Consider the following 19,841-nt stretch of genomic DNA (forward strand, 5'->3'; position numbering starts at 1 on the left):
TGTACGCATAACAGAAAAATAGGTTTTCGTTTTAGTGCAAGGTTGGGTTACAACTGTAAAGTAGATTTGATGTTGCATTGTATGTACAATATAAAAACGTTTGAAAAGGAATAAAAAAAAAATATGAGTCTTTAACAATTCACAAACATCAAGCTCCTGCAAACAAAGGTTTATTGAGGTCCTTTTTATACAAGACTCCCATGAGCGCATAAAACATTCCCCCCATCTCTCAGTCTTCGTTCATCTTAGGAGGGAAAAACAAAACAAGTTTTTAACATAGCTTGAGTGAGAATCAGTGTCATCTCCAATACCTTAACAAAAACACATGGGAATTCAAAATATGAAAATGACGTCATGAAAACTGCGCACTGACAGTACATCAGGTGAATATTCAGGACAATAATTGCTCATGCTCCAAACGCAAAGCGTTTTTTTTTTTGCAAAACAGACTGAAATATCGTTTTCTGAGGCAAATGTAATTTATTTCGGCTACAGAAAGGCCATTGACTATATTTGTAAAATGGTGAAGGAGTTTATTGTTAAAGTTAACTTTGGAGCAGGGAGTTCCCTTCAGTAATCCTCCACAGGAAAGCACTGCATTCAATCGATCCATATGACCTGAGACTGAGGACAAACCTGGGACATGTGCAGCAGGTCTTCTTAGAAGTCTGAATAATGTTTTAACCTAGACAAGACAAAATAAATTATTCGTTAAAACATGTCATTACACCACTATGCATTTACTGCTTTTAAAGAAGCATTGCAATGTTAGTTTTTCCACCAGATTCCATCCCAATGTTTCTATCGGTCTCAACATTCAGAACTCTATCAAAGCAGCGCATAATTCCATGTTACAGAATGGTCCACTGAAGGAGATGTCACAGAACTGCTTCTGAAATACCTTCAGGTGAATCTTTTAGCCACACCACAGCAGCACTTTACCATCCATCCTGCTACAATTTAAATGTCTGTCACATGACAGCCAAACCGATAATTCCAGAGCCGGAATCGAACGAAATTAAGTGCAGAAACTAATGTAATGCGATGGGTTTTCCTGGGCAGTCATTGGCAGCTGAGGTGAACGGGTCACCTTGTGGATTTCCATTTCAAGACACAGAGACAGCGTCCACCTGCTTACTCCTGCACGCTCGCGAATACATTCCGCTCACGCACGGGTTTTTGCATGGCTTCGAGCCCTCACCTGTACAGCAGCGCCATGCCCTTGTTATTTGCGATCGAGAGGAAGCCGCTGTGTGGCGAGAAGGCCATCATCTGCGCAAGGTAAATCGTCTTGCGGCGAAATACGGGGAAGTTGGAGAACACCGACTGGGACGGGACGTGGACCTGAGCACAATGGAGACGCACAAACGTCCCTTAGCCCGGTCACAGTTACATTGGCTTCCAGCTGCCAAACGAATACATTATAATGTAAGGTTGCACTCATTACACACAAAGTGCTTGCCACAAATTAACCACAATACCATGCTGAGCTCGTCAAGAAGCATAGCCTTCGCACAAAAGACTGCCACCGCATCGCACACTTTCAGATGCGCTTCTGGGGCCGTCTGGAATGCTCTTCCAATATTAGGAAGCCACTGGCGCTATGCACTCTTAAATCTAGACTGAAAACCAATTTCTTAGAACTAGTAATAGGTTTTTACCCTTTTAGCTGGCACAAAAACTGACACCTTTATACAAGGGATCATGTTTGCAAAAACCACAACACAAGCAGTCAAAAATGCAAACATAAAGAGACAACTGATAATGATATGCACTGTCCTTGAATTTGATTGGTCCACACCTGAGACGGCTTTTCTTAGAGCCTAGTCTCCACTGGTGTTGGACCAGATGACGCCAAAAGGCGTACAACTCAAAGGCTTATCCCGAGCTCTCAATACTCTAATAGTGCGCTGTTTTTGAGTTGTACGCCTTTTGGCATCATCTGGTCCAACACCAGTGGAGACTAGGCTCTAAGAAAAGCCGTCTCGGGTGTGGACCAATCAAATTCAAGGACAGTGCATATCATTAGCAGAGTTGTCTTTTTTGTTTGCATTTTGACTGCTTGTGTTGTGGTTATTGCAAGCATGATCCCTTGTATAAAGGTGTCAGTTTTTGTGCCAGCTAAAAGGGTAAATACCTATTACTATATGTTGTTCTTAGAACTACTTTTTGTTTTAGTTTGTTGTCCTTCCCCTGCGCCTCCGATTAGCATGGTTGGCTACGTACATACGTCTGGTGCAGCACATGCAGGGAAAATGAGCCAGCCTACACGAGTCTCTCCTTTAAATCACACTGACAGCACATCGGGTGCTCGTTTTTAAGGCAAGGTCTGTCTCGTGGAGACCCCCGACACGGCTGACCGAAAAGTGCATTTGCCACTTGTTGCAAACGTATGAGGTTCTAGCCCAACGGCCACTCTGGTTAATACTCCCGCACACCCACCCCCTCCCCTCCCCGGTGGGTTATCGGGAGCTGCCGATGGACAGCGGCACGTACCAGTCTCGCGGCCTCGTTGGCCTCGTTGGACGCCATGGCGAGGATCTCGGAGGTGGAGTTGAAGGCCAGGCTCGTTGTCGGGGTGACGAGGTTCATGAGGGCCTTGATGGGTGCGGGGTTGGGCTTGGAGTGGCACTCGTCGCACGTGTACAGGTTCACCACGCCGCTCACGGACCTGCGCGCACGGAAAGACGTGTTGTAGAAACTCGGCTCAGTATTGCGCCGCTCTCCACGTACAATCGTAGCTGGGTACAGACAGTTTGTGTGTGCATCCAGACGAATACCCCTTTTCCACTGGCACACCCAGCCAGGCTCCCGGACGACCCTCACGGAAAGGGTGGGTTTTACACCGGCTATTTGCCGAGCCACAACCGAACAGCGATTCGCTGGCCTCGTAAAACATCTGAATCTCGCTCGGGATCCAGCAGGGCCAGGGGTGCTGCCAACGAGCTGTATATCAAGATCACACGCAGCGGACAAGGAGTGACCGCGTCATCTGCAGTTATCTCGACTCGTTCATTGTGTGCAACATCAGCGGTGCGGCTCTGTTGCACAGCGAAAAAGAGGAATCGATGTCGAATAAAGGAATTGGGCCAGGCACTCGGTCGGTCGACAACAGCCGTGGGCTCTCGAGCGTCACGTTGCATTCGCGAGCGCAAGGAGAAGGTTCCCACCCGCAGGCGAGGTAGCGGCCGTCGGGAGAGGCGGCGATGCTCGAGCCGTTGACGCAGCCGTCGTCCGTGAAGCGGTTGACGCAACGCCTACTGTCCACGTCCCACACGTACACCTGGCCCTCGTCTGCAAGCAGCCCCAGGTGGCACGGTTAGTTCAACTTCCACTATAATTACGATTAAACGCGGCGCGCGAGCACGTGGCCCTGCAGCACCACGGGGCCTCACCTGTTGTGGTGTAAACCCTCTTTCCGTCGGCGGAAAAGGTGGCGGCGTTGGCCTGCCCGTTCACCTTCATGCTTCCCACCAGCTCGTTGGCCTGTGACACGCACGCATGGGTGAACATCCACAAATGCAAACGAATGCATACGCACAACCATACATTGCCTTACATATTCTTCAGATTATATGTGTAAAATATCATTCCATAAACCAATGGTACTTATTGGAAAAAATATAATAAGATTGAACGCAAAAGAATCCCATTACGTACAGCTTTCAAAGTGCCGTGGGTCAATGAAAACACAAACACGGAGTACTCATTACCTTCAGACTGATTAGGTGCTGAACTCCCGATGTCCCCAACACCATCATGAACCGTCCGTCGGGAGAGAGTTCAAAACGCTTTATGCATTTCTCCTCCAAGCCTGCAGAGTTGGACAGAGCGCACAGGTGAGTGTCCAAGTACGACCGCTCACATCCTCACTCGTACAACCAGTCTTCATCAGTAAACCGTATGCCCCCAACCCATCTGGCTAACCTCTCGAGATTAGCGATATACCCCAGTGGTTTCCAACCCGCAACAAATGTCCCGTGGACCACTATGCACCAAGTAAAACCACTCTAAAACCGCAGGCCCTGTAACAGTTTAGCAGACCACTTCCCACGGCCTTGAAGACCACCAATGGTCGACAGGCCACAGGCTGGGAACAACTGATGTAGATAAACAACCATATAAATAACCCATCTGGCTACATGTTTTGACAAACGACTGCACATTCAGATGAGCGGCAGACTCATCACGTGACAGCATGTCTGCCACTGAGGACTATACACAAGTTGTTCTACTCGTAGACCAGCCAATCGAGAGGTGATTAGTTCACGTAGCCAAACGACAGATACAGAGAGATGCGGCGGAAGATGCGTGCTCACCCCGGATGGCGAGGATGGGCGTGATCTTCCCGGCGATCATGTCGTACACGTAGAAGGGCTTGCTGCGGATTCCGGTCGCGATCACCTTCTCCCCGTCGGCAGAGAACCTTGCGCGGTACACCGGGAACCGGTCCAGGAACACACTCTGGATTTTCGGGTTGGTATGACCATCCACCTGAAGCAAATCGTGTTCAAGCATGACATGTGACAACTCCACATGTGACTACAGGTAGTCCCCGACTTACGATGGTCCGACTTACGATATTTCGATCTTACGATGGCAATAGCGATATGACAAAATTGTAAAATATTTTTTATTTCACGCGGCAGTCAAACGCAGCAGCGTACGAGGTACGATACTGTAACTTTATCATCGCCATCCTCCTCTTCCGACAACTAAGTTCATGTAGCCATCAACAACCTAACATCGTTCAAGTATGCAGACGACGGACAGAATCTTGGCGAGTACAGTAGAATGATACGTTACGATACGTTCAATGCATGTATGATACGTAGCTTTAGCGATTTCATTTTAGGGTTACCACGATACGATACATACATTTAATGCATGTTAAAAGTTTTTTAAGCAGATAGGATTGTTTCCTGAAAAAAACTTTATGAAATTGCAGTTCATATAGGTAGGCTAAGAATTTACCTTGTTTTTGCAATACAGTATTGTAATTAATAAATACATAAAGTATATTGTTTATACAGTACGCTACTGTTAATTGCTCTGTTTTGCTAAATTATCACCATTCTTTAAGACTCCTGGGTAGGCTAGGCCATTTTCGACTTTCGATATTTTCGACTTACGATGGGGTCGTCGTAATGCATCTCCATCGCAAGTCGGGGACGACCTGTACTGTATATCCAATGACTTGTTTTAAAAGTTAAGCCTTAAAAACCAATGATTCATACTTTGCCAATATGGTTTCAGTTTATGATAACATTGAGATTCATGCACTAGAGTAATGGTTAGCACACACTGGGCTGGTAACGCAGAGGTCACAGATCTGATTTGTCCTTCAGGCGCGGCAGCTGAAACAATGGTGCAAGTTTATCAAATCCTCCCCCCCCACTGCACCTGACCACCCAGCAGTATAAATGGGTTGGCAGGTGTGGAAGAGTCATCCCAGTATCCCTATAAAGGTGGGTGGAGGAATCAGAAAGTGAAGTTCACATGAATGTTAACCGTGGGAGTTGATGCAGCACCTGGAAGAGGGAGAGCGACCTGTCCAGTCCGGCGGTGAGGATCACGGCGGCACTGGGGTGGAACTGCACGGAGGTGAGGCGAGCATCCGACGTGCGCTGCTGGTTTGCTGCGATGCAGTTCTTCATCTAGTGGGAGACCAAAGTGTGAAATAGTTGACAATCGAACACTCAAAATCGGTTCCTTGACTTAAACCAGGCAAAAACTCATCGGCACGACTTCTCTTTCGTGGGTATTTATCAATACATGAGCGACAAAGATACGCTCGTGAACCTCATCAATTGGGTGAACGGATGAACCAACATGTTTCAAAAGGCAAAAAAGTATTTGATCCCCTGCTGATTTTGTACGTTTGCCCACTGACGAAGAAATTATCAGTCTATAATTTTAATGGTAGGTTTATTTGAACAGTGAGAGACAGAATAACAAAAATCCATAAAAACGCATGTCAAAATTGTTATAAATCGATTTGCATTTTAATGAGGGAAATAAGTATTTGACCCCTCTGCAAAACATGACTTAGTACTTGGTGGCAAAACCCTTGTTGGCAATCACAGAGGTCAGACGTTTCTTGTAGTTGGCCACCAGGTTTGCACACATCTCAGGAGGGATTTTGTCCCACTCCTCTCTGCAGATCTTCTCCAAGTCATTAAGGTTTCGAGGCTGACGTTTGGCAACTCGAACCTTCAGCTCCCTCCACAGATTTTCTATGGGATTAAGATCTGGAGACTGGCTAGGCCACTCAAGGACCTTAATGTGCTTCTTCTTGAGCCACTCCTTTGTTGCCTTGGCCATGTGTTTTGGGTCATTGTCATGCTGGAATACCCATCCACGACCCATTTTCAATGCCCTGGCTGAGGGAAGGGGGTGCTCACCCAAGATTTGACGGTACATGGCCCCGTCCATCGTCCCTTTAGCAGAAAAAACATCCCCAAAGCATAATGTTTCCACCTCCATGTTTGACGGTGGGGATGGTGTTCTTGGGGTCATAGGCAGCATTCCTCTTCCTCCAAACACGGCGAGTTGAGTTGATGCCAAAGAGCTCCATTTTGGTCTCATCTGACCACAACACTTTCACCCAGTTGTCCTCTGAATCATTCAGATGTTCATTGGCAAACTTCAAACGGGCATGTATATGTGCTTTCTTGAGCAGGGGGACCTTGCGGGCGCTGCAGGATTTCAGTCCTTCACGGCGTAGTGTGTTACCAATTGTTTTCTTGGTGACTATGGTCCCAGCTGCCTTGAGATCATTGATAAGATCCTCCCGTGTAGTTCTGGGCTGATTCCTCACCGTTCTCATGATCATTGCAACTCCACGATGTGAGATCTTGCATGGAGCCCCAGGCCGAGGGAGATTGACAGTTCTTTTGTGTTTCTTCCATTTGCGAATAATCACACCAACTGTTGTCACCTTCTCACCAAGCTGCTTGGCAATGGTCTTGTAGCCCATTCCAGCCTTGTGTAGGTCTACAATCTTGTCCCTGACATCCTTGGAGAGCTCTTTGGTCTTGGCCAAGGTGGAGAGTTTGGAATCTGATTGATTGATTGCTTCTGTGGACAGGTGTCTTTTATAGAGGTAACAAGCTGAGATTAGGAGCACTCCCTTTAAGAGTGTGCTCCTAATCTCAGCTCGTTACCTATATAAAAGACACCTGGGAGCCAGAAATCTTTCTGATTGAGGGGGTCAAATACTTATTTCCCTCATTAAAATGCAAATCAATTTATAAAATTTTTGACATGCGTTTTTCTGGATTTTTTTGTTGTTATTCGGTCTCTCACTGTTCAAATAAACCTACCATTAAAATTATAGAACGATCATTTTTGTCAGTGAGCAAACGTACAAAATCAGCAGGGGATCAAATACTTTTTTCCCTCACTGTACGTGGATTTTCACGATTGTGCTGTGTGGCTCTTCAAAGTGTTTTCTAGCTCTACCGCGTGATGCTCGGCGTGACTTCCGGCGCTGCTTCTTCAGGAAACTATTTTATTTAGTTCCTTAGAAGAACTGCCAGCAAGTGAAGCGAAACAGCGGACATCGTGCCAAACAACATGCAGTACAACCCGAAACATATCGTAGGAGCTGCTACGTCACGCTGCCCCCAACACGGCGCGTTGCCCCTCACCCGTAGAATGCCCTTGGGCAGGCTCTCCGAGGATGCGAGGTAGTTCCCGGTCCTGGTGAGAAGATCGTCCTCACCGTCATCTTCTTCCTGCTCATCGTCGCTGTTGTGCTTCGCCTGGCGTTCCTTTTTGATGCGGGACAGGTCAGCCCACTCGGGAACGCCGCCCATGGCCTTCTCGAACCTGAGCGTACCGCAAACCGGCACACGCAGCAGAGACGCCGTGCTCACAGTTGTTGCTCAGCTGCTGCAGATGGCGAAAACCTGTGGGATCCTAAACGCTAATAATTTTCATCGTATTTTATCATCTCAATCAGGCATCGTCTATTCACTATGAGATAAAGATCTCCCGACACTGTCTATATCCCTCACAGCCCCGTGACGTTAGTTCCATGAGGCTTCTGCACATGAGCTGGTCTCATCGCTCCACCATCTAGCGCGACGCCCACACGGTACGAACGCGAGCACCATGCGCCACACGTGCTCACGCAAAACGCACGCACGACGGGGCTCGCGACACACGCGACGAACGTGTGGTGTACACGTGACGTGCACCCACTCGGCTTTGAGTCGCTGCTGCAGCTTGGCCCTGGGCAGCGTCTTCTCGTCAACGTGGCGCACAAACTCCCTGCGGTACTGGTGCTTCATGTCCACCCTGTGAAGCAGAAAACACAGGGGTTTTTTTCAAGACGGCAAGACGACATACCTTTAAGTTAAAAAAAAAAACACAAAAGTAATGATGCAGAAAATGTTAAGAATTAAAAACTGAGGATAAAATAGGAAACGTCGAATATGTGAACATCTACCTGTAGAATATAACAATTACACTGTCCACAAACATCGCATTGAGTGTGGGCGGCTATTCAGATGTGTGACGTTGTACAGTTCTGCATCAACTGACGAAGACTCACAACTCATTGGCATTATCAGCGTCGTCCTCGTCCTCCCAGACAGGCTGCTTCTCCACCTGATGCTTCTCATCAGCCACCTCTTCGTCATCGCTGGAGTCGGATGCAGCGCTTGAGAGCTGCATCGCGCAAGCATTTAAATCAGTTGTAAATAATTTAATGTAGGTGCCAGTCACTTAAACCAGAAACCTCGGATCACGTGCACTACGACTACCGTACTCTCCAGATTGTAAGATGCTCCGGAAAGTAAGACGCACAGCTTCATAATTATAAGACACCACAACAAGCATTCGCGCAGAAGCTACACGGAGGCTTGGTGACGAGACTTCTAGGTGCAGCACAGAAGGGAGTGCCACAGCCACATCTCCTGCTCTCAAAATGCATGAAGAAGGCACCTTAAGAGGCTGCGTGGACACCAGCTTGTGAATGAAATCGTCCTCCCCTCCCAGCACCAGATGCTCCAGCCTGCGCTCTTCCTCCTTCCGCTGGCCCAGCACGAGCCTGTTCCTGTGCCTCTGCCGGACCTTCTCTTCCAGGAGCCGCACTGACCCTGCTGGATCCAACTTCACCGTCTCAAGGCCCAGGTCCTTGGACTTAACCTTCGGCATGATGGCTGAGAGGGACACCAAAGGGGCATGTCAAATCTCCGAGAAAAAAAAAAAACTGCATAAACTTCCAGGTATGTTTCACTTATCATACCCATGCCTGTCGTGACATCTTAGAAGCTGGAAAGGGCCGACCCCTCCCCCCTCGCTGCTGCAGGCTCAGCCGCCCCACACCCCCTTCTAAATTAATATGCAGTCCAGTACACTGTAGTCCAAAAGATAATGGTACAATATTTAACACGGCGACGGCAGCATTCCTCAAATACACATGGGGTGAGCGCTCGAGCAGAATGCAGACCGTATCATTACTAATTCTGTTTAAGAACTTAATATTAACTAAATGTTTGTTTAATGATGACTATGTCATGGCCGCCCGATGAATTTGTACAAGGTAACACTGCAGGGTTGATAATACTTTAACACCCTAAATGTTAAAACTTCAACAGGGATGCAACATTCCAATGTGGCAGCACCGTCCTGAAGAAAAAGACCACAGACTCAGTTGAGGCTTTCCTGGACAAATACATTGCGTAACAATATTATTATTAATCCATTAATATTGTTAATAAACAAAACAAAAACTCAAAATACATGTCAATAACCCTGCCCGAAAAGCACAATTATATAATAGCCAACGTTTTGGGCAAAGGGCACTCATTTATAGCACATAAAGAGAGCATGGTGGATATTAAGTTGGAGACTGCACTTTACACCGTGGGGCCTCCATGTATTTTGCTTTGAAGAAGGGCCATACCCCGAAACGTCACCTGTTACGTTCCCCTTTACGGTAGTGTTCTTGACGAGTTTGTTGTCGAGTTTTTTGTTTTGTTTGACTGTGCGTGTGCAAACGCCGCAGCAGCATCGCTATTTCTATTAACGGTGGCGATTCACACGAATCTCAACTTGATTATATTTGACCAGGTAAGGTCCCCGACTGAGATATAAAACAGTCGCTCTTTGTCAGCACACACTCGGCCAGTACACACAATAAATGGTACGACAGCATTACGATCAAGCATGCACACAGCCACCATTTCAGTAATTCACACACTCATTACAGGGATTAAAAAAACGCAAAGTCAAACCAGGGCATAACGATTCATCCCTAATATAGTTTGTTTTGGGTTAGATCGCGTAAATGTGTCGTTAAACCCGCCACCGCCAATTAGTAAGGTTTGTCAAGTAAACAGAACGTGCCAATTCGTTACGAGTACAGCACACCGGTGTGTTGGAGCGCAAATCCACAACATTAACAATCTAAGTACATAACGATTAAGTTGATGGCCTTTTCGGGATACGAAGTTACAAAAGTAACCACCGCACGTGACGCAGACACGCGCCAGCTACCACCTCAGTGGGCGATTACAATATATATCAAGATATACCACCACTATATTAGGTTATATTCCATATCAATTATAACATGTGTGGTAAAAGCCACTTATACCGTTCAAGAAACGTTTGACAAATTAACGCGTTAATCGGTTATTCAAACCGATCATCACAATGCAGTGAGCTCAAACAATAACGTGCACATTGTACAACGTTGCCCAGGACTAAAGACACAACCATAGTATGATTAAGCTATGCTAAACGTGTGCGTTACACGTTAAAAAAAGCGTATTCTTAAACTTCACGCGCGGCCTAACGCAGGCTTCGGTCTCCGATTCTGAGGTAAAAAAAAACATTACGACAAAAAATCAAAGGCAGAACATTTCCTCAAATGTAAACTTACGAGTCGCGTCCTGCTCGCGTTGTTGAATGAAGACGAATGTCGCGTAAGTTGTATTGTTAAAGTGTGAGTTGTATTGTTAAAGTGTGAGTAGAGCGAGCGATGCCCGGCGTGGTGAGCGAGCGAGCGCGCGTGGCCGGGAGGAGTCTCACGCCGCCCCTCAACCCCCCCGCAGACTTAACGACTAAAAATTATCTTTTTCTCTTTGCTTATTTAATTTACAAAATAACACAAACTTCATACATCGCCATCGATCAAATAAACATTTGTATTTTTTGTTTTATTTTATAAGTTTATATGTATAAGTTTATTTTAAAACGGGAAGTTGCTGCCGCTGTGGCCGCTGGGACAACTTCCGGGTCGCGCGAGAGGTCGTGAAGGGCGACAGGCGCCATGTGGACGCTGCTACTCGCGCTCCTGGCGCACTTCTTTAAAGGTCCTCCTCGTCGCCAGCGATCGCTCTCCTCGTCGATGCATTTCGTGTACTAATTAACAATGCAGCAAGGCTGTTGTTGTTGGTGGTGTTGTTGTTGTTTCTTCCAACGCACACCGCACTGGGTGGGCCTGCGCTGTCAACTACCGTGCAGTGTATATAATGATTGCACGATCAGCAGGGTTGTTATTATCTGAATTGACATTTGTACTTTAGGCACACTGCGATTAAATACCCAGGGACACAATTATAATCGACGTTAACCCCCGGCTGTGCCAGAGTGGTGAAGTATGGTCAAAATAACTCGGCACGCGGGGGCGTCTTGCCGGATACCGTGTGTGTGCAGCGAACAGTGAGGTCCATTAGCAGTGGGATAAGTGATACAAAAAGCTTGGTTCTTCTCAAGTGGTTCATTTAGGAAATAATAATTCACGTTTATTTGTAAGGCACCTTGTAAGATTAAGGTGAAAGGCCACGAGAGAAAGAGAGCGAGATTGAATATACGGGATTAAGAAAATGTCTTGCTAAATGTCAATTCCTGTATCGCTATTAACGACCGTGCCCTTACGCGCCGTGTCAGCTTCTCATAGTTCCATTTCATAGTTCATAGTTCCATTTATTTGGTGTAGTCCTGTGAGCCATTCGGCTCTTGAATCGGGTGCAACCGCAACAAACAAAAACATGAACAAGAAAACATCTTAAAGTGATTATGCGCACGTTCAAAGATCATGTCAGGAGAGGAAGAGTAGGCCAATGTGTATTAAAAAAATAAGAATAGGATTGAGCCTTGGCAATACAACTGCTGTTAAGATGCTCAAACACCCAAGTAGAAACCCTTTAGTAATGAGTCACGTCCGCATGAACCAAACTTTAGGTGAACATGCAAACAAAAAAGCTTTGGTAATTATATATGCATTTGGCAGTATTTTAATATTGCATTTTGGTGTTCTTTTAGTCTCGTGCTGATCATTCGTCCTATTTACGCGATATAACTCCCCCCCCCCCCCCCAAAAACCCCGAATTATGACTATACGTCATTGTCTTTTAAACGGATCTGTTTACACCAGAGACGGCAGCCTTCTTTAGGGCCTTTGTCTCAAAGCAAGGTGCCAGGTGCCCCGGGTGCCCCAGGTGCGCAGTGGCCACCACGAGTGGCTAAAGCGGCGGGCCACCTCGTGCCAGCGATCCTCCTCAACACGGGCAGCATGGGTTGGGGAACTCGTGGCTAAAACAAGAGGAATGGATGTCCGTCGTTCTTGTGTAGAGAGGAGCACTTACTCTATCACAATGTATTCATTTTAGATTTCCCGACAATTTCTAGAGTGTGCTTCAGAAAAAGGGTGCTTCAAAATAATGTTAACACTTACATGGGGATATCATTTTTAATGGAATAAGAACGGATAATACACTGTAACATGATAACAAATGTATGTTAATAGCTTCAAAGAGTCTCCACTTGTTCGCCATCGTTGTCAACACGTACCTGGAATCTTCTCCAGGTGGTCTCCAGAGCCCGGAGGCAGCACATTTCTTGTGGCATTGTTACAAATTCTCGGAAGTGTTAACATTTTTTTTGAAGCGCCCTGTCTTACAAGTGTTAAATCTGCTAGAACCCATTTAAAAGTTGAATGAACAAATCACTTATTTAGGTGATTTTTATGTTTGTGTTATTTTTTTTATACTACCCAGATAGAATTGATGAACGCAGAATCATCGCCATGGACTTTTCACGATCTCGGTCGCATGCAATTTCTCACAATGATAACCTTCATAACGTTTCTAAATATTGACCGACTACTCATATTAAGCAAATGAAACATTTTTTTATTTGAAGCTTTCGTGACTGCAGGAATCCATACTCTGTGGTTCTTTCGGTAAAGTCACGTAGGTAGAAAAAAGAACACGAGGTTTCGGTCGTGTTTTTTAATTGTTTTTTCTATCTACGTGACTTTACCGAAAGAATCGGAGAGTATTTACTTGTTTCCCCAAAATCTAATTGTGAAGATGTTAAGTAGTTATAATTTATTTGGTTCGTGTTCAGCCTCGACACTACTACAAAACTACTATTTTTATTTTACCAGGTAAGGCCCTCTGAGCGACCTGGCTATCACAAATGAAAGTTCAACCAAGTGGCTTTGCACGTGGAAATTTAAAGCAGCCAAATACTCTAAACGCATGATGTTGATTCTAAATGTGGCGGTGAGGGGGGTGGGAAACTGGAGGACCCAGAGAAAAATCCACGCAACCACGGGGAGAGAGACCAGAAAACTGCAAATCCACTAAACTCTGCCTCGAGTGGACATTGGTGTCAATCTGGATTCCTGGCTTTGTGGCTTTGGGCCTTGGCCCCCGTCGGTCGTGCCCTTGAACCGCGGCTGGCGGTGATGTGCCCGCAGGACGAGAGCCGCGGCATGAACGCACACTCCTCGCCATCAAGCCCGATGGCGTGCAGCGAAGGCTCATGGGAGACATCGTCAAGCGCTTCGAGGGCAAGGGCCTCAAGTTGGTCGCCATGAAGTTCCTCAAGGTGGCCTGAGCAACACGAAATCATCATTATTACTGAGAAATGAATGCATCAGTAGTATACATTGTTATGCACCTCATTATAACAAACCATGCGTATCCCGTTGGTAACGAACGTAGCTGCAGCGATTACATTAGCAACCCTGCATATAATGATTGTACACGCTGACAAATGTCCAATCAGCGTTATTTACAGTGCTATACAGTACACTGTACCGTATTATTAATACTGTACACATGTACCTGTGTTTTTATGCTTTAATTTGCATTTGGCTATGGCGTGTACAGATACAAATTTATATGTACCTGGCCATGTATTAATGTTCTCATGTGTTTGTTAAAACCTGTTGCAGTAGACTAAACACCCCGATACTGTGACCTTTCTGCCAGTTTTGCAAGTGGTTCGTGATAACAGGGTAATGAATACCTTAAATCCTCCACATTTATTCTTCCGATGTTTCTAGTGGACACCTAGTATCGGTACGCCTGGCGTGATTGGCATGGGACCAGGTTCAAGAAATCAAATGGCCCACGCTGTCAAATCCCTCCCCACTTCGTAAGCCTCCGGCGCCCGTGGCCCCTCTGTGTCCGTGGGTCCTGGCGCGGTTGCGCTGACGGGGCACTCGGTAGCTCCGCCACTGGGCAGTGTGCCTTTTGAGAGTTGTGTTTCAATGCGCTTGCGCTCAGAGTAACGCCACGACAATGTAGCAATGCACGTCGTTTCTGCTGTATGGTTCAAAATACTCAGAAAACCCAAGTTCACGTTGCATGCTGTGCTTTGTGCAGCCGCCCGTCGCACTGCTGCAGCAGCATTACATCGACCTCAAGGACAAGGCGTTCTACAGCAGTCTCGTGCAGTTCATGAACTCGGGTCCTGTGCTCGCGATGGTGAATCTGATCTTCATTCTCGGCTCTCCTCACCGCACTCACTCTGCTTTGTGGTCACAATGGAGGGGTTTTATGAATCGTAGAAAATTTGCCGAAATGTTTCTCCCCCACTGATATTATCAGGTCAGCCAATCGGTGAATTTAATGATGCTATTTTAAATACACAATTTTTTATACACATAATTTTGGTATTTCTCAGTGCACTGCAGTCTCCAATAAAATTTAGTTATCTTAATCTGGGTCTTAATTTATGCTTGTTAATATCCCCTCGCCATTATCAACCGTGCTTTGGTGTTTGGTGGGTGGTCGTAGTCACTCTAGTCACCGTCACGTCATCCACTGAAGTCATCATTGACTAAAAATATATAAAACACCTGCCGAATGTTTTCGTCACTAATTTCATGAAATGAACACTGGGCCATAGGCACAGAGTGCAGTTGTGGCGCTGTGGAGGTGACGTGTGGTGGTGGTGGTTGTGTAGGTGTGGGAGGGGAATGGCGTCGTGCGCACCTGCCGACGGATGCTTGGGGAGACCGACCCAGCGGACTCGGCGCCCGGCACCATCCGCGGGGACTTCTGCATCGACATCGGGCGGTGGGACTTCCCTTTGACACATCGGCCGTCGTCTATTGTTAATCGGCGCTTAATCCTGATCTTTATTTTTTTATGCCATATATTCTGTATCCACCAATGGGTCAAGGCCTCCCTACACCATGTTGATCATGAGGTGTTATAATCTAGCAATGCTTAGCAACGTTGGTCAGTACGTTGTGAAGGCAGGAGGAGTTCTGATATAATTTGCCACCGATTTTAGCCGTGGTTGGGAATCGAACTCGGGTTACCTGGTTCAAGGCACAGCGCTCGCACCGCTGTATGCTCCACCTCCCTTGTATCTCACCTAACTTCAAATATACATCACTGAAATGTAACATTGTGTAAAGACGACTTGACACTTTTCTTGAGATGGTTTCTTTATTGAAGACACGTTCACTCGAACAGGCGAAGATCCCCTGCAACATTCCGAGTCTCCCGCGCATTTCCCTATATACGGACCGATGCCACGCCCCCCTTCCCGAACCTTCTCGCTGACTGGAAGATCGCTCCACCAGCAGGCTCTCTACCATCTTACGTCACCTGACCACGCTCCCATTCACGATCACTCAGTCACCAGTCTCTTCGTACTTACAGCTGACACCCCTGTCATTACCTCCCGTGACCACTAGTATTTTTTTAAAAATGTATTATTGTATCGTAATTAGTCTCCTCCACAGTAATATTTTGACGATGCTTGTTCAGCCTTGTTTCACATATGTACTGTTTAGTTTGTGTGACCCAGGTCACAGTTGAGAAACATTTGACAAGTTCTCGTCTGGTTTAAATTGTAATTTCATCAACGTTATTTGGTTTGTCACCGGGTCGGCCGCGATAGGCTGGCTTGGCAGGACGAGAGGTTCTGGGAAGACCGATTGTGGCATCTTTGTTTTTACAGAAACGTGATCCATGGAAGCGACTCGGAGGAGAGTGCCCAGAAGGAGATCTCCCTGTGGTTCCAGCCGGAGGAGCTGGTCACTTGGTATAGCAACACGGAGGCCTGGGTTTACGAGTAATGGAGGCCGTGTCATTCGCAGATATTTCTCTTCTCAACATTTGCTGCCTACTGATCTATTTCCATCCAAACACGCTACACCTCGAAGGCTTGTTTAGTTTGGTAAATAAAAGCTACGTTTGTTCGTCTAGATCATTGAGGTGAAACGCCTTGATAGAATACCTCGCTGCACAAAGCTGCCTCTTGTTTTGCGATTCCGTCCAAGTACAACACCTTTACAAAAGTAAAAAAAAAACAAAGCTGGATTAAAAAATGTTGGTGAGAACCCAGAGTTTCCATACAGCTTCAACAATTTATACCTGAGAATACGATATTTTATATATATTGCAGAAGCAGTTTGCAGCACTAAAAGCAGAATGGAAGGCACCTTGCCACACAGAGGTCTTTAGGCAGTGGCGGACTGTGCATGCCGGTTGTCTTGCCTTGCGCGATGTCGTGTGCTTATGGGTGGTGGCTGGTTTCGGGGTCTTGCTGCTTATTTGCGGGTGATGCAGAGACACGTTTAGTTGGTGTCTACACGAGGTCAGTGCAGTGTCTTAATTTAGTCTGTCCACATGTCTCCAGCTGTCTTGAATAGCAAATATAAAGCTGTTTATGTCTACAGCCTAAAATATGAAAACTTCACTGGTTATTTGCATAAAACAGCTGGAGTAATGTTCTTCAGGAGAAAATGAAAGCCGTGTAAGCAAAGCGACACCACTTTATGGAGTTTATGCAAGTAGCCAGACACGTGGGTCGTTCACTCAAGTAAAAAATAACTTGTTTTTTTTAGGCCAATAAAATACATCATTGTTCCCAGACCTCTGGATGCATTTGCGTTGTCAAAATAGTTACCTCTTTGGTTTTTTCGGTAAAGTCACGTATAAATAAGAAATAATAAAATAACAATAGCGTACGACGTTTCGGTTGCAACACAAGCAGCCATCATCAGGTACAGAAGAGCTAAATTATGAGGGGAGACCCATAACCTCAGATGTATATACAGACATCTGAGGTTATGTGTTTCCCCTCTCTCATAATTTAGCTCTTCTGTACCTGATGTATATACAGACATCTGAGGTTATGTGGCTCCCCTCTCTCATAATTTAGCTCTTCTGTACCTGATGATGGCTGCTTGTGTTGCAACCGAAACGTCGTACGCTATTTGTTATTTTATTATTTCTTATTTATACGTGACTTTACCGAAAAAAAAGAGTAATCCCTGCAGTCACGAAAGCTTCAAATCAAGTCCAAAATAGTTACCTTTCAATTATCCATGGGTGGATTATCCGGCTTGGAGTAGCCATGCTTTTGAACAAAAATAATACCTTGATATACAACGGTTGAATCATTACCCACTTCTCACTCGTCCCCAATGTGTCTGCAAGTGAACAGATTTAAGAAGCAATAAAATCGGATGACAGTCTGCATCTTCACCCCCATTCTGTGCAATTAAACAATCCATTTATATCCTAAATGGCATTGTTCAGTCCCCGCTCCACCCTTAAAATATCCCTGATAAATGAGTGTTTACAGACTGCCAAGTGTCTGTTATATTTATAACCCATGTAGGAGTGATATTCAGCTCTTAATTATATCGAGGTGTATTTTACTGTTTATTACTGCATATGCCTCACCACAAATCTAAATTTAAGTGACTTTATCGATCTCAACAAAAATAACGTCATTAGTTTCACATTATGAAATGTGTATAAGAAACACTAAATTAAAAATAAGCTGCAGCATGTTTATACAGTACTGTCATTTAATGATGGCCAGGTTTCAGCATTGGTGTGAATTGTTTACATTTATCTACAAAATATAAATGCCTTCCAAATTCCAACAGCCTTTTCTCGTGATCTCTGGAGAAATCCATTCCCATGACACCCATGTGGTTGAAAACGATTGCCTGGTAAAGACAGGCGTTATGAACTAGTTAGCAATAAAGTCTAAGCAGCAATCTGGTTAAAGTGAACCGGCTCAGCTGGAGAGCGAGCGGCTCACGGTCAGAAGGTTGCGAGTTCAAGTCCTGGTTGGGGGTTGACTTGGCCCATCATCCCCTCCGGGGTCGATAAATAAGAACCACTCTTGAGGAAGTCAACAGTGGTTGCCCTTTGGGGAGGCTCGCCCCCACCCACCATAAGAATGACATTTACACCGCTGGCTTGGAACTGTAAATAGAAAACTAAACTCAAATCTGGCTGTCGTCTGATGATGCTAGTTGTAATTACTGGCGAAACGTTGTACTCAAATAGTAAATGTTGTGGATCTACTCTCCCAACACACCAGTGTGCTATACAACTAACCAATTTTCATGTTCTGTTTACATGACAAACCTTACTAATTGGCTGTGGCGGGTTTAACGACCCGTTTATATTTACGCGATCGAACCCAAAAACCTCTTATGGATAATATTGGCCGTCAAAGTCTACGTGTTAAACAGATTGGCCGTCAAAGTCTACGTGTTAAACAGATTGGCCGTGAAAGTCTACGTGTTAAACAGATTTGCCGTGAAAGTCTACGTGTTAAACAGATTGGCCGTCAAAGGCTACGTGTTAAACAGATTGGCCGTCAAAGTCTACGTGTTAAACAGGTTGGTCGTGAAAGCCTACGTGTTAAACAGATTGGCCGTCAAAGTCTACGTGTTAAACAGATTGGCCGTGAAAGTCTACGTGTTAAACAGATTGGCCGTGAAAGTCTACGTGTTAAACAGATTGGCCGTCAAAGTCTACGTGTTAAACAGATTGGCCGTGAAAGTCTACGTGTTAAACAGGTTGGTCGTGAAAGTCTGTGTTAAACAGATTGGTCGTGAAAGCCTACGTGTTAAACAGATTGGCCGTCAAAGTCTACGTGTTAAACAGATTGGCCGTCAAAGTCTACGTGTTAAACAGATTGGCCGTGAAAGTCTACGTGTTAAACAGATTGGCCGTCAAAGTCTACGTGTTAAACAGGTTGGTCGTGAAAGTCTGTGTTAAACAGATTGGTCGTGAAAGCCTACGTGTTAAACAGATTGGCCGTCAAAGTCTACGTGTTAAACAGATTGGCCGTCAAAGTCTACGTGTTAAACAGATTGGCCGTCAAAGTCTACGTGTTAAACAGGTTGGTCGTGAAAGCCTACGTGGTGAAAGTCTACGTGTTAAACAGGTTGGCCGTCAAAGTCTACGTGTTAAACAGGTTGGTCGTGAAAGCCTACGTGAAAGTCTACGTGTTAAACAGATTGGCCGTGAAAGTCTGTGTTAAACAGATTGGCCGTCAGTCTACGTGTTAAACAGGTTGGTCGTGAAAGCCTACGTGAAAGTCTACGTGTTAAACAGATTGGTCGTGCAAGCCTACGTGTTACGTGTTAAACAGATTGGCCGTGAAAGTCTACAAACCTGTCGTCCCGACAGGTTTGTTGTCGTCCCGACAGGTTTGTTCCTTTCACCTGAAGGCCACTTGTGTTGTGGCCGAAACGTCGTGAGAATTTTATTGTTTTATTTTATTCTCATTCTACGTGACTTTACCGAAAGAACCAAAGA

At 45.6% G+C, this 19,841-nt stretch overlaps 2 protein-coding genes across 2 annotated transcripts; one reads left to right on the plus strand and one right to left on the minus strand.

Moving 5' to 3' along the window:
- Positions 1-154: 154 nt before the first annotated feature.
- UTP18 (UTP18 small subunit processome component) lies at positions 155-11,062 on the minus strand. Its single transcript, XM_032970080.2, has 14 exons — positions 10,898-11,062; positions 8,953-9,170; positions 8,561-8,676; positions 8,209-8,304; positions 7,653-7,833; positions 5,532-5,657; positions 4,320-4,494; positions 3,714-3,814; positions 3,396-3,486; positions 3,171-3,294; positions 2,497-2,671; positions 1,202-1,344; positions 637-685; positions 155-244 (listed from the first exon to the last, which is right to left on the minus strand). Exons 2-13 carry the CDS (start codon positions 9,163-9,165, stop codon positions 661-663), a joined length of 1,566 nt encoding a protein of 521 aa, XP_032825971.1. The 5' UTR covers positions 9,166-9,170; positions 10,898-11,062; the 3' UTR covers positions 155-244; positions 637-660.
- Positions 11,063-11,221: 159 nt separating this feature from the next.
- On the plus strand, positions 11,222-17,144 carry LOC103091858 (nucleoside diphosphate kinase A 2). Its single transcript, XM_032970082.2, has 5 exons — positions 11,222-11,330; positions 13,724-13,854; positions 14,637-14,738; positions 15,220-15,332; positions 16,228-17,144. The coding sequence occupies exons 1-5, from the start codon at positions 11,288-11,290 to the stop codon at positions 16,343-16,345; spliced, it is 507 nt and encodes a 168-aa protein (XP_032825973.1). The 5' UTR covers positions 11,222-11,287; the 3' UTR covers positions 16,346-17,144.
- The last annotated feature ends 2,697 nt before the right edge of the window (positions 17,145-19,841 follow it).

This window comes from Petromyzon marinus, chromosome 43 (genome assembly GCF_048934315.1).
Source record: "Petromyzon marinus isolate PM22_M1 ecotype Great Lakes invasive population chromosome 43, UKy_Petmar_22M1.pri1.0, whole genome shotgun sequence".
Taxonomy (NCBI): domain Eukaryota; kingdom Metazoa; phylum Chordata; class Hyperoartia; order Petromyzontiformes; family Petromyzontidae; genus Petromyzon; species Petromyzon marinus.